Here is a 14189-nt window from a genome sequence, read left to right on the forward strand (position 1 = left end):
GAACCCCAATACAGAAACTGGCTGAGGTTGAAACAGCACTTCATACAGAAAGGAACTGGTTGCCTCAGAGTCGAATTCAAAGAATTATACAGAATATCAGATGGAGGATACAAGCTGTTATCAATGTCCGTGGACTCTACGTAAGATATTAAGTTTTCTTTGCTCAGAATAACTTGCAAACTACTTTAGTAGCGATGGTCGTAAGTGCTCGAACTTTCAGGAATTGTTGACTGTATATATAAAGGCTAGTTGCCGTGTTGTCGAGACAGAAACACACAGACTACTGGAGTATATATCTGCATCTCCGTCAACGCTTGATCTACGTAACCACTGCCTGACAGCTTGCTGTGTTACATTCTGTATAACTGTTTCTCACTCTCACACCAAGACTTCGGCGAGTTGATTATTTATATTGTGACCTATTACTTTATAATTGACTCAGTTGTATTGTACATGAAACCTCTATTGTGAATCTCTGTATTTTGCTTTGTATCTTGCCTTTGTTTTTGCTGAATAAAAATATAGTGAAAATTTGAAACTTCTGAGTGTTATATATTTTGCCGGTTCTGTGGGGATTTCTTTCACTTTTTGTCACGGCAACTTTTTAACCGTAACACAATCTCAAAAGTGATCACTCAGAAAAATGTGAGGTATAGCTCTCTGTCAAGGTGTATATGTATTGCTAAAGACCATTAAATGTGAAAATCCCCATATTTGTATTCATATGTGAAATATTTTTTTTAAATGTACAAACGTTGTATCTTCCACACACTTCGTGACTGCGGCTGGCCGCTGTGTGACAGACTACTGGAGTGGAGGTTGCCTGCTGGTAGATGCAGTTTGTGCTAGTATAACTTTAGCTGTCATTTGTCAACTGTTGAAACTAGCTGGAATATCTTTCAGTGAAACAGTACACAACGCTCAACCCAAAACCAAAGCAGTTAGGGGTTGCCTATTATACATTGGTGAGAAGACAGATAAGCGAGGTGTTGGCTTGCAGACAACCTTCAGTCAAAAAGTAATGGTGATCACACACAAAACACTAGCACTGTTATACTAGCTTTATTCAGCGTATTATTAAATACTAGTCGTATTATTAAATGCTAGTGATTTTCCTTTTTGCAGCAAGAAATCCTCTCGTATTTCTTCAGGGGAGCTGGGAAGGAATTCTCCTGGTCTTCGATGGTAAGGTACGCTTTGCAGTCAGACGCGATTGCAAGAGAAGATCCATCTATCTCTGGGATGTACGGTAGACTAGTCCCATCGTTAAGGAAGGCACCTGCAACGTCGTTGTTTTTCAAACTGTATTCGAAAACGCCATCACGGAACTTCACGAGAATTTCGTCACAACATGGTGAGATTTTAGCAGCTTCTGGACCAGGTAATAGGGATGGATTAGGGAAGGTAGCAATTACAACGGCAGAGTAGTTGGTTCCACCTGTGTTTATCAGTCGAAAGACATTAACAGGATCACCAAAGTTCTGTGCATAGTTAAACACGTAGATTTCTCCATCACACCCTACCATTACAGCGTGTGATACGAAGTTGTCTCCGAGATATCTGCCAAAAGAAGAATTCCTATGTATTATCAATACTAAAACCTATAGAGAACTCACAGAAAACACATGTGTTTTGAAGGAACTGATTGGTGTTTGATATTGCAACCCTGTGACGATAGCCTGTAAAAATCGCTTCTTACCAAGGCGATCCAGTGTTTGACAACATGCACATTGATCTATGGGAAAGTCGCCTGGGTGAAGGTAGTGCTATTAACGATTAGCAGACATATACAATTATTTGAAATAATCTAATAGTTTCGTTTAAAACCATTATTCTGTTCTCTTACTCACGATTCATGAAAGTGATGTCTCAATGTTTTGTGTAACTTTGTCCGTATTGTACAGAAATACCTGTAAGATATGTGCACAGGCGTTTCAAATATCCTGTTAACATAGGGTTCGTCAGTCTCAGGAATAACGTAGATAATATTCACAGGACCACCATCATCAGAACCACCGTCGTTGATATAGATGCTGTTCTTGCCAGGCATCCCGTTGATACTGGGTCCAACAGCAATGTCCTTCCAGTCAACATTCGAGAAGCTTGTTTCAATACCATTGCTATATTTCGAGATAGCTTGACCCTGAAATACATACTGATTCGATAAATGCAATCTGATTGATATCACTTATGACATCACTAGTCTCAAAGATGTTTTGCCAGTTATCAGAATAGGGGCTATATTCAAACATTGCTATCGAAGCTTATGCTAAATATAAACCAAATGACTCAGTTTGAAAAGCTATCAACAATCTTCCCTTGGCTTTTGTTTCTATCTGTTTCCCTGCTTGGACAGTTTTGGCATTTCGTATTACTCTCTCCTTGCTATCTGTTTCTCTTTGCAAGTAGATAAAGACTTTTTGAAGGCAAAATAAAAACAGTAAGGGTTTGCAGGATCACCTGTTTGACAACGACATTAGAATATATGCCGAAACGTCGCCTTTCACAGAATGTAGAAGTTGCATATCCATAAAATTATAATCCATCTTCCAAACTGAATTTGTTTTATTTTCAAAATGTGGCCTGTTAATAACGTATGATGGTATCAGTGATGTACAACTTGAATGTGTTATGGGATATACGTCTTGGTGTTCTATCTCCAGGCTAACTTCATGGGCTCCTCAAGCCTGGAATGCTGCCTTGGGCTAGAGAAAATAGTTTGGAGATTTCTTAAACCTTTCAACACGTTCAAGCTATGTGTGTATATAAAATTATCGCAATTTTAGTTCGGATACTTGGAGCGTTGAAAACCGTAACGAAAATGAAAGATGTGTGCAGGGAATTGACAATTTCCTTGGTAATTGGAAGCAGCATGTAAATAAAGTTTCAGATTTGGTGTCGAAATTTAATTTTAGAGTTAAATGTTCATATGAGAAAGATTTGTATCCAACAATGCGATTAAGCTCCAGATAGGTATCATATATTCACTTCAAAACCTCAAATGGCGTAGAATCTTTTATCAAAGTATTCAGACGGCACTTGCCCAAATGGTGCTCACACTAGCTCAGAATTGAGACTTTCGGGTGTGATAAGGAGCCGGAAGCAAACAGATTGTGTGTAACCTGCAATATGATTATACTGAGGATCATTTTAATCCTTTAGAATACAATGTATATATAAAGTTAGGATACACATCGTCAGTATGTTTAATATGTTAATAACTTCAGTGAATGTACCTATTCTTTACCTATTTTGTCGACAACGCATGGCGCCTACGATCGACCTGTTCTATTACATTTATACGTCTCTTTCATCTTCTAACAGTTTGATGTAGTCGCTTACTGATGACAACAGTCTCTAAGGTACGTCCATTTTGAACACGTTTCAGTTTACCTCACACATATCAACAACAAGGATATAATTGGTTGACGCGTCCGAGATCATGTAGAGGATTCCTGGATGGTCTCTGCTGGCAGCAATACCTGCTATTTCCACGAAAGGAGGCTTGGCAACGCCTCCAATAACCTTACCCAGGGAAAATTTGGTTTCTGCGAAAATAACAAAATTCCATTTTGTAAAATAATAACTCTGCAACATAGGTTTATATTATCATAATCCACGACCAAAATTCATTGCAGTTCACTTCCTGAATATTACATACCTTAGAAAACATACTGCTCCTCTCATATTCAGCATGAATCAGACAAAAATGTAGATTACAAAACGTTTTATTGGTACAGAGACATCAGCATTACAGCTGATACTAATCCACTCTGCTCACTGCCATGTGATCTACTAAACATTACTGTGAAAAAAAAGAAGGAAAGACATCAAAGTATCAAAGTATAAAAAATGAATAAACGTAAAAAAGACCTTCAACATCAAGACCGCTGGTTATTACCAATTTGTGGTGCAGTGCAAATGTTGGATGTGTGATCAGATGTACCTTCTACATGCACTACCCCGACACGCGCGTGCGTGTACATATAAACACAAACAGACAAATAAAAGTTCAATTCATCAATATATCATTTTAGATAGTCAATTTACATAGTATTCTAGTGATGTATACTTCGATATAGTATGCTAATTATTGATCTGAAAGAACTCTAATAGAAGGTGTATATAACGCTGCAAAGATAGCACAGCGTTGCTTTATTTTGTAAAATGGTCTACTGGCTAACACGAATGATCATGAGCAACATAAATATGAAGAGGACAAAAAGCATATTCAAAGCATTGAAGCATGCATGATTTAGTTTGGTGTTCAAACGAGTGTATTGCAGTTTCAATGAATGGAATCCGTTTAGTCAGATAATCGACAACAGTTATCCTTCATGAGTGTTTTTGGACGGAGAAGATTCCATGTTTGATTAAATCAGGTGTCTCTAGTTGTTTCAACAGTGGTGTCATAATGATAGCCATTTGAAATATCATGACAAAGTTTAACAATGATACCCCACTCAGAGACAGTACAGAGATCCATCCAGTCTTCGTTTTCTTCCCTTCAGCCTGACCGTCAGGTAATGTAACGTCAAGTACCATATTTAAGGTTATTTAGTCGTCAGACAGGTTCTAAGGTAGGAATGACACAAGTACCATATTCAACATCGATCAGACTACAATCTTCCACAGCAGATTCCAGCACCTAAAACGCAACTAGGTGCCTTCAGCGTCCTTCTCTGAACATTATGTAATGCGATATGCTAAGAAAGGGGAGAACACTAACAGTTTGTGTCGTCTAATAAGACAATTAACAGTTCTCACCTGGTACATTTTTGTTTCTCGGACTGAAGGAAAGAGTCAGGGGAGCAGATTCCAAGGCGGTAAAAAATCCACTTCCATTTAACGCCCAAGCAATGGATTGACCATAAGGGTTGATTGCAGCAGGCAGAAGACGTGCATGTTCCTTTTGGGGCATCATGTCGACCCAGGGGTAATAGTAAATCTTATCTTCCGTCTTCACAACCAGCTCACAACAGTCATGAGAAAGACTAGCAGCCACGGGACCAAACGTCACGGTTGGGATGTTCAGCTGAAGTTTAGGGTTGGCTGTGTAAGTGTCGTCATCATTTTTAATAATTTGGTAAAGTCGCACGCCACGTCCACCACCAGCATCGTCAAAAAAGTAGACACCACCTTGACAATCCACAAAGAGGCTCCTGCTGTTACGTGGTCCTGGATCTTCATTCCTTGAAAATTATTAATGATTGTTAGACAAATTTAATATGTAAAATAACCAACACAGCTGAATAAAACTTGAAGGAAAAAAGGTGAAATAGGAAACACTGAGATGTTAAGAATCTACAAGAATACAAAACAGTCCTATGGTCCAATTATATATGTAAAATAACTAACACAGTTGCACACATCTTTAAGCGTAGATATTATGAAATACTGAAATGTCAAGAATCTACAAGAATACGAAATAGTTCTAATGTCAAAGTATGGATACTCACTTGAATGGATACTCACTTGAAGGTGTACACGATTGTCTTATCAGCTGCTTTGCTGACGAAAGAAGCCGGATTAGATTCTTCTTGCACGATGTAGACTGTATTACTTTCAACATCATGGACGTATATACAGTACCCATCCATTGCCTCTGGGCAAACTTGGACAGCCAATCCCTGCCAGTTCACATTTACTGTGTCTGTGATGTTGATGCCTCCAGCTGTGTCCCCTGAATCGGCGTTTATGGCATATACTGTGTTCAGGTTTTCGTCAGCTGTTCCACCATTGATGAAGTACAGGACATCTGCGTAGGTCCCACTGGAAGCTAACCCAGTTGGAGCCACAACGATATCATCCCCGTCAGAGCTACTTATCGTCGCAAAACTGCGCGGGCAGCCAAATGCTGGTTTATCTGTATCAAGGAGGAATGGAGTACAATGACAAAATTCAACAGGCCTTTAACAGATACAATAAAGCATTTTGTTTTTAAATATCGTATCGTTTCTTGTCATAGTCTTCACTGTTTAAGTGTTTTTCAAACTAAAGTATAAGTCAGCATAACGTAAACTCAAAATATATTCTCACTGTCTCTTGTTCTGCTCTTTTTAAATGCATTAAAAAATACTCTTATTATCAGACGTTATATTTTTTTTAAAAATCTGTCAATTTTTCATCTTTGCTATAAGAACGTTGTAACAGGCTTTTCTTAAATATAGTATATTGGTAAACAAATATAGTATGTAACACAACAATGTGGAATCCAGTTTTGAAAACTTTGGCGTTTCTTAAATGAACTAGAGACCACACATTTACCGCAGGGAGTAACCGCACGCTGTATGTTCTCTGCAAATCGCACTTGCCGGAACATAACGACAAGTTTCCATCTGGGGGAGAGAATCCACCATCGACACGACAGCATAAAATCAAATCTCTTTTACAGAAATATAATATGTAAAATTTACAAGACGGTGGTTTTAAAAACTCGGACGAGTTTACATTTCTTAAATGAACTAGACGCTTTGTACGAGTATGTGCTATATTTGTCACACTTTATAATACAACACCATGTATTCTGTCTGGCATGCATGAACCAGCACATCGACACAAAACAGCCAATCACGTTCACAGAAGGCAGTACATCATCTGACATGGACCAGACAAACTAGTGACCATCCAAGGCCTACACGATCAGCAAAGTCACCAAGCCTGACTAATTGGTCAGTTAGTCAGTTTGTGAGTGACACGATTGCTCAAGCGATTGTATGTGTATTCTTGCTCTTGTGTGAAGCTTAATGGAATCATGCGTATATAGAAAATAGATGTCTGTATAGCTACACGAATGGTTTTCGACAGCGTTGTTTGAACCATGGAAAGATATGTAGAAGTCAGTCACATTTGTCCATTATCCACACATATTGCGTACGTGTATCTTGCACTGTTCCAGGACCTGATGAAAAAACGGTGAAAATGGCACTTGGACAGTACTTACCTACTCCTGAACATGACTTGGGCTTTTGACATCCATCTACAACATGCAAATATTATATTATATGTGATACCATCAAACATAGAAATACAACAGCAAGGTTGAGGGAAATGTGAAAATGTGAAAGGGATTACCAGATATTAAAGTATCACTTTCAAATGATGACACAACGATTCTCTAAATGACACATTATATCGCTTCATTAAAAATATAGATCGCTTCAAAATGGTTCAGATATTTAGACCCGATTTCAAGACTGTATTTGATTTGTCTCTCAAACCTGGCGGTACAGACATATGCACAAGAAATGTAACTGGAAACCGTCCCTATTTTGCTTTCATCTGCTTCAATAATCTACATGTATCTACAGACAGATATTGATTTAAGACCAAGCCCTAGCATCAGGGATACCATGTGTAGCACGATAATGCAAATACAGCCGTACAATTGCATGATCTGATGATAATACTTACAAGCACAGGCAGCCAGTAACACAAGTGCAAAGACTGCTGAAGACATCTTGGCACACTGCCGTCATTTCAGTCTGAGGGAACAACGTGCACGGCGTTATATATGAGGCCCCAACCCTCAAGCTATATCTGCTCTGGTGAAAATGTATGAAATCCAGTTCATTCTTGCTATTACGTCCCGGCAAAGATCTGCGATATAGGTAATGACGATTTCAGTGAGATTGTGCATTTTTATGGATTTTATGTCACAGCTCAAGGTAAGCTGAAAGATACATGCCAGTCAGTTTTCAAGCTGTTTTAGATATTGTTGACTGTGATAGGTAAATATGAACATACATTTCTTAATGTCTGCAGCTATACTCATCGCAAAGATGTAAAGATGGTAGCAAAGACACGGGCTGGATTCCCCACTTGGGTACAATGAGTGAAGAACATCTATGGTATTCCCTGCCGTGATGTTACAGGTATGTTCCCAATAGCGGAGATCAACCGTGCTCGCTCACTCACTCGCTCTTGTTCTCAGTAATCCATATTTTTTGGTGCCTCAGAATATCCTTCAGTGATTATCCTACGTTGTACCACAAAGTTTTGAAAAAATATATTTTCTCAGTTGCCATTTTGAACCACGTATTCAATGATTAACTTTAGCACTTACTCCAGTAGTGTTTAGTATTTAACGTTATGGGCGTATCGCCATCCCGCATATTTGGACCCGAGTCATTACCTGAAGCTTGAGTAAACTGAGAACTCGTCATCGCGTACGTTTATGTTTCCTCCAACAAAAATATCGGAATAACACCGTTATCCATGTGATGTCATTAAATCAGTGAATACATTTTTTCACAACGAACTTCCTAAACCGAGCTGTTACCAACATGGTACACCATGTATTGTTCGCTTTGTTTCTGTTTGAGGAAGGGACAGGGCTCACACTGGTGGTTGTCCCCCTGCATTGGTGATTACTGGAATGTGCCAAATGTGCAAAGTGATCATGGATCCTAAACTTTCAATTACTCTGTGTCCATAGCCTCCGGTATCAACTCTACTTTCTTTGCTGAACTGCTTCATTTCGCAAAGATGTTTAATTTATGCTTCAGGTCTGTCGATGATTTGGGTGTTCAATACACAAAGCATAGTCAGTTGCCTTTCATTCAGCAAACATTGAACCAGAAAACCTGCCTCATCCATTTCATGATGAGATCCAGGCATAAAATGAAATATGCACAAACCTGCTCGACAAAAGAGATGAAGTTGAACCAATACGCTACCCGTTATGTAGTCTGATAAACAACACGTCTGCCATGAGAGTTGTAGTAATTAGTGGTCTCTCCCAACAGAAAGGGGATATGGTACTTACTTGCATACCATATCTGACGAGTGTGCCCATATTGAACTGTGACATTTTTGTAGGCTAGCCATCTGAAACAGCCATTAGTCCGGACTTACAAGACAGGCTGACGTGCACATCTCCTGACATTTGACATTTGAAGACGATACCCTTCAACCGGAATTCGTGTGGCATGTTCGTTGTGAAAGGGGATATGGTACTTACTTGCATACCATATCTGACGAGTGTGCCCATATTGAACTGTTGTGAAGCATCAATGATCAAGTAATGTCCAATATAATTCCATCTTTATATTTTTACAGTGTTGACTTTGTCCCGAATACCTTATGACTGTGATCCATAAACATGTGAAGATAGGATCGGGCTATTAACAGGGATCAGAAATGTCTCTATGAAAACGATTCTGTTCTTTGCATTCTATAATTATGATAATGAAAACAGTTTCCTCACATTTGTATAAAGGACTGGTAGACATGGGTGTGTTAATACCCACGAAAAGGTCAATACTACCCATATACCAACTCGCATGATGATGAGTAGATACCCATACATATGCCAGGTGAGATGTATAAAACACTGGGGACCGTTTCACAAAACTCTCGTATGCCTAGGATCACCTAGCCAAGAGAGTACTAATACACTTTCGGGAAACGACCTTAAAGACATATCGTAGGAGTTACGAAACCTTAAATTTACGAGAGTTTTGTGAAACGGGTCCCTGGTTCATATGTATGAAGAATCTGTCTTAAATATCAACCTGGTTTTACATTCAGACAGCATAGGAAAGAATTACGGTTATCGTATAAAAGAATACTTAGTTCCTCAAGGTTTTGCTTTTATATGTCACGTTGTTGGAAATATATACCTGCAATATTTATTCACTAAATAACTTTTAAAGAATGATTAGGCTATGCGTCAGTTATAGTGCCTGCGGACGTTAGTAACAACTTAATAGTCCATATCAACAGCCGCCGACGCAGTATCTAGTCTGGACCGACCAACCAGGTCACGATCAAGAGAACAGACAACCAAACAAGTGACTGAGTTTCAACATGGCATGGCATATTATTTAAAGCATTGAGGACAGAACATGTAACCTGTGCGATTTCGTTATAAAAATGACGTTAAAAATTCCATTTCCAGAAGAAGTTTCCGGTTACCTGTCTGGCTTGGATACTTGCAGTAGACACTTTCTAATGGTATTTGATGACTACTGACTACTAGTGAAGATCCGGGTTAGAACTGGTCTTTATATACCCGTGCGTGTCGATTTATAATGGGATAGCATGGTCAGCCTGTTCTTCTTCATATAATCACTGGATTGTCTGGTCCAGACTCGATTGTTCATATCGTCGGAATATTGCTGGATGAGACGTAAAACTAAACTCACTCAAGCTGCTGACAACTGAGTGCAAGTGGATTTCGTCCTCCCGAATCTGTTCGGAAATGACGCAGCCTGATTCATCTTGGTGTGAAGTGACGAGCGATTGACGATATTGCTCGTCAGTGCATACTCGCTATCATGTTATATTTCAATGCTTCTTTATCACACTTTTCACATCAATCGCCAAGCAACAGTCATTGGTACTGCTGTGTATATTGAACAAGAAAGGAAGTAAAACAAACTAACCTCTCACACTTATTCCCAATAATGTTAGTGTCCAGTTGAATATCAGATAAATATTTCTGTCATTGAACCTAACATAAATAATGATAAGTTAGGTGAAATAATATCATCATTCCAAAGTCTGAATTTGTGATAAGTTGATTAGAGAGTCCTTTATATATTGACGGTGGAAACCAGTAATAAGTATATTTTTTATATGTACAGACAACTGTATTTCTTAGTTTTGAAGGTTCAATTAGCGTTACTGCGAGGTAATGGCCCGTAAATCATGATAAGATTTATAGCTGTGATATAGATCATTATCAACAAACAGACCTGAAGGGACCTTGGATTTTATCACGCTTATCACATAAAGGTATTAAAAGTCAACTGGTAGGTACAGAGAAGCGAGTAGACACCTACCAATCGCTAGAGGTTCATGACAGTGAGCATTTCGTAGTTGCCTAAAGGCGCACCGAAACGCCAGCATCGTTGAAAGTGTAACATGAAATGACATTTCAAATAAGAACATGATGCGATTGACTGGCAGCAGTAAAACATCTCATGCAGAAAGACCGAGAGGTCTGAGTATTACCTTTACCTTGTCAATGCATTTTGGCCTTATTCGTCTACCCTAGTGGATATTCGGGATGAAAGAACGGGTTTCTACCAACTGAACTGATTGGTTGGTTGGAACTGGGTGATTGCATGTTATTGTGCTCCATTTTTGATCGTTGCTGCCAACCCGTTGGTTGTGTTCGGCGTCAGTTGTCAAGCAGAATGTTGACACGACCTTGACATTCAGGGTCCACGTTGTTTTTGCACGATTTGGTTCAAGCGCTATATAAACCGAAAAAAGAGCAACAAAATACGTTTTGTCCTCAATACAAGGCTAGAATTAAAACATATTGTTCTGACGTTTTGTATCTCCTCGGAAACATTTTGCAAACACAACTTTCGTCGTCTGCTTCCTCCGTTTCAATTTTCGGGGGTGTTTAGGGCCTCTGGTCTCTACATATATGTATGTATATACAATACTAGTACAGTATTGCGTTCACTTCTAACAGTACACCGTGTATATTGTCTCAATACTGTGGAATTCCTGTGTAAACACGTAGGTGGACTTCTGTATGTAACAGTGCTTGTGCAAAGAAAGATGTTTCACAAAGCACACCTTTTCCTTTCTTTCAGCAGAGAATGTTCTGCGGCAGTGCACTACAAATAGAAGCCACAAAAAAAAAAAATGGTGTTTCTGTTTCTGATAAACTTCAAACAAAGATCGCATGGAAATAAAGTTCGCCTGGCCATTAGCTTAGGTTTATACCAACTCACAGACATAGTCTAAAAGATAGATTTCAGGACTGTCATCGAGCTTGGTACATAGCTTGTTGAAACAAGAGCAACAAAATACGTTTTGTCCTCAATACAAGGCTAGAATTAAAACATATTGTTCTGACGTTTTGTATCTCCTCGGAAACATTTTGCAAACACAACTTTCGTCGTCTGCTTCCTCCGTTTCAATTTTCGGGGGTGTTTAGGGCCTCTGGTCTCTACATATATATATTTATCTGGACTATGTATATACATTACTAGTACAGTATTGCGTTCACTTCTAACAGTACACCGTGTATATTGTCTCAATACTGTGGAATTCCTGTGTAAACACGTAGGTGGACTTCTGTATGTAACAGTGCTTGTGCAAAGAAAGATGTTTCACAAAGCACACCTTTTCCTTTCTTTCAGCAGAGAATGTTCTGCGGCAGTGCACTACAAATAGAAGCCACAAAAAAAAACAAAACAAGATTATTGTCTATTGAAGCGTCCGTAAATCAGATTGACCTTCACAATCCATGCGCCATGTGATGAGATCCCTGTGCTAGCAACCACCGTGCCATTAGTATTTCGTATGGTGTTTCTGTTTCTGATAAACTTCAAACAAAGATCGCATGGAAATAAAGTTCGCCTGGCCATTAGCTTAGGTTTATACCAACTCACAGACATAGTCTAAAAGATAGATTTCAGGACTGTCATCGAGCTTGGTACATAGCTTGTTGAAACACCTTAAGTATAAAGCTTGAGCCCTGATCAGACTGAACAACACCTGGCAAACCAACTAAGGTGAAAAAGGTGATCAAAGCCTTGATAATCACAGGAGGAACAATCCTACAAAGTGGAATTACGTTAGGAAATCGGGAAGCACACATGATTGTGAGCAAATACTTATTACCAAACTTTGTCTTAGGTAGTGGACCAACACAATCAATAGTAACTGTACTGAAAGGTTCCTCAAAAGCCGGTATAGGTTTCAAGGGAGCGGAAGGAATTTTCTGATTTGGTTTTCTAACAATTTGGCATGCATGACAGGTCCTACAGACTTCAGCCACATCTTGTCTCAAAAGAATTCTGCCAAAGGTTTCTCACAAGTTTTGTTTACACCCAGATGACCTGCAATGGGACTTTCATGTGCCAATGAAAGTACATACTTTCAAAATAATTTCGGTACCACTATTTGATGATGCAATTTCCATTCATCCTACACAGTAACATCCAGCGATCTATAATTTCTCATCAGAACATCATCCTTGTAATAATAACAAACTGGAATCTTGCAAACCTCCTCAAAAGAAACAGACTTACTAGCCAACTTCTGCACTTCAGCATCCTCATTCTGTGCACTAATAAGCTGCTCTCTGGAAAGAATGTGATCATCACCTGACGAACTATCAGAATTATCAAAATGAGCTGAAGAGCTACTACTCTTTGAAGATAATTCATAAGTCTCTACCTCACACAAAGAATGATCCATGAATGTACCTGACAAGTCATAAATGGAATCATTCGGCAAAGACGCCTTGGAAGAAATGTCTTTTGACATTGAACAAGTCACTGCACTAGTAGGGAAAATACCCGGAAATTCATCCTCCAACTTTTCTGTGCTAACTGAACTCTCCGTCAAAACAGTGACAATTGGATCAGCACCAACTTTGGCCCCCATAAGATCATTACCGATCAACAAATCGACACCCACAACTGGGAGAGAGTCAAGAACACCAACTTTCACCTTACGTGAAATCAGATCTGAAGTCAAAAGCGCAAACTGGAGAGGAGCAGAAGAATTGCCACCTATACCCTGAAGCAAACATCTCTGTTCGCCGAAGACTCATCAGAAAAAGGTAAAATATCCTTCAAAATCAGAGATTAAAAAGTTCCAGTATCCCTCAAGATAATACCGGGCCGTGGGGTAGAATTATCTCCCATAAGCGACACAGTACCCTTAGAAACAAAGGGCAAGAACTCCTTCCGAACTACAAAGAGTAACTACTTTACCCTCACAAACAAAACTCTCCTCAGAACCAACTGGAAAGAAAGGCTTAGGTGCGATGGACACAAAAGGGGAACCTGTAGCCTGATTTCTAAACTGAAGTTTGTAGCATGCAGAAATCAAATGACCTGGCTTCTTACAGAACTACCGGCAGTCTTAGGTTTAGACTGAAACGTATGTGACTGCTTTGAACCTGTTCTAACACCACTGTAACCTACCCGGGGAAAAGCCCTTTGGGACGGAAAGCTTTGCATTACCCGGAGACCTAAAAGAATCATCTGCATACATTGTTGCCTTATGTCAGTCATCAACATTTGATTCATTCAAATAAGTCTTAAGGTCAGAATGAACACTCTGCTTGTAATCTTCCATCAAAACTAAATGTCTCAAACCATCAAAATTTGCGACTTCCTTATACCCACACCACCTATCAAACAATGTTTGCTGTTCTCTAGCAAACTCTACAAAAGTCTCATTGTCTCTTTTTGTGAGCATCTCTGAAA

General features: G+C 39.1%; 1 protein-coding gene across 1 annotated transcript; it reads right to left on the reverse strand.

Moving 5' to 3' along the window:
- Positions 1–1046: 1046 nt before the first annotated feature.
- LOC137277114 (uncharacterized) lies at positions 1047–7468 on the reverse strand. The gene is made up of 7 exons (XM_067808779.1): positions 7414–7468; positions 6944–6979; positions 5476–5866; positions 4768–5192; positions 3394–3548; positions 1911–2143; positions 1047–1560 (listed from the first exon to the last, which is right to left on the reverse strand). The coding sequence occupies exons 1-7, from the start codon at positions 7457–7459 to the stop codon at positions 1104–1106; spliced, it is 1743 nt and encodes a 580-aa protein (XP_067664880.1). The 5' UTR covers positions 7460–7468; the 3' UTR covers positions 1047–1103.
- Positions 7469–14189: the final 6721 nt, after the last annotated feature.

The sequence above is a fragment of the Haliotis asinina genome, chromosome 3 (assembly GCF_037392515.1).
Source record: "Haliotis asinina isolate JCU_RB_2024 chromosome 3, JCU_Hal_asi_v2, whole genome shotgun sequence".
NCBI lineage: Eukaryota > Metazoa > Mollusca > Gastropoda > Lepetellida > Haliotidae > Haliotis > Haliotis asinina.

Excerpts from the sequence above, each read along its gene's own strand:
- LOC137277114 (XM_067808779.1), bottom strand. The coding sequence starts at position 7,459 with ATGTCTTCAGCAGTCTTTGCACTTGTGTTACTGGCTGCCTGTGCTT. Across the intron at positions 3,549-4,767 it reads GAGAAACAAAAATGTACCAG|AAACCAAATTTTCCCTGGGT; the intron begins GTGAGAACTGTT and ends TTATTTTCGCAG. Across the intron at positions 2,144-3,393 it reads TTGTTGTTGATATGTGTGAG|GGTCAAGCTATCTCGAAATA; the intron begins GTAAACTGAAAC and ends TATGTATTTCAG.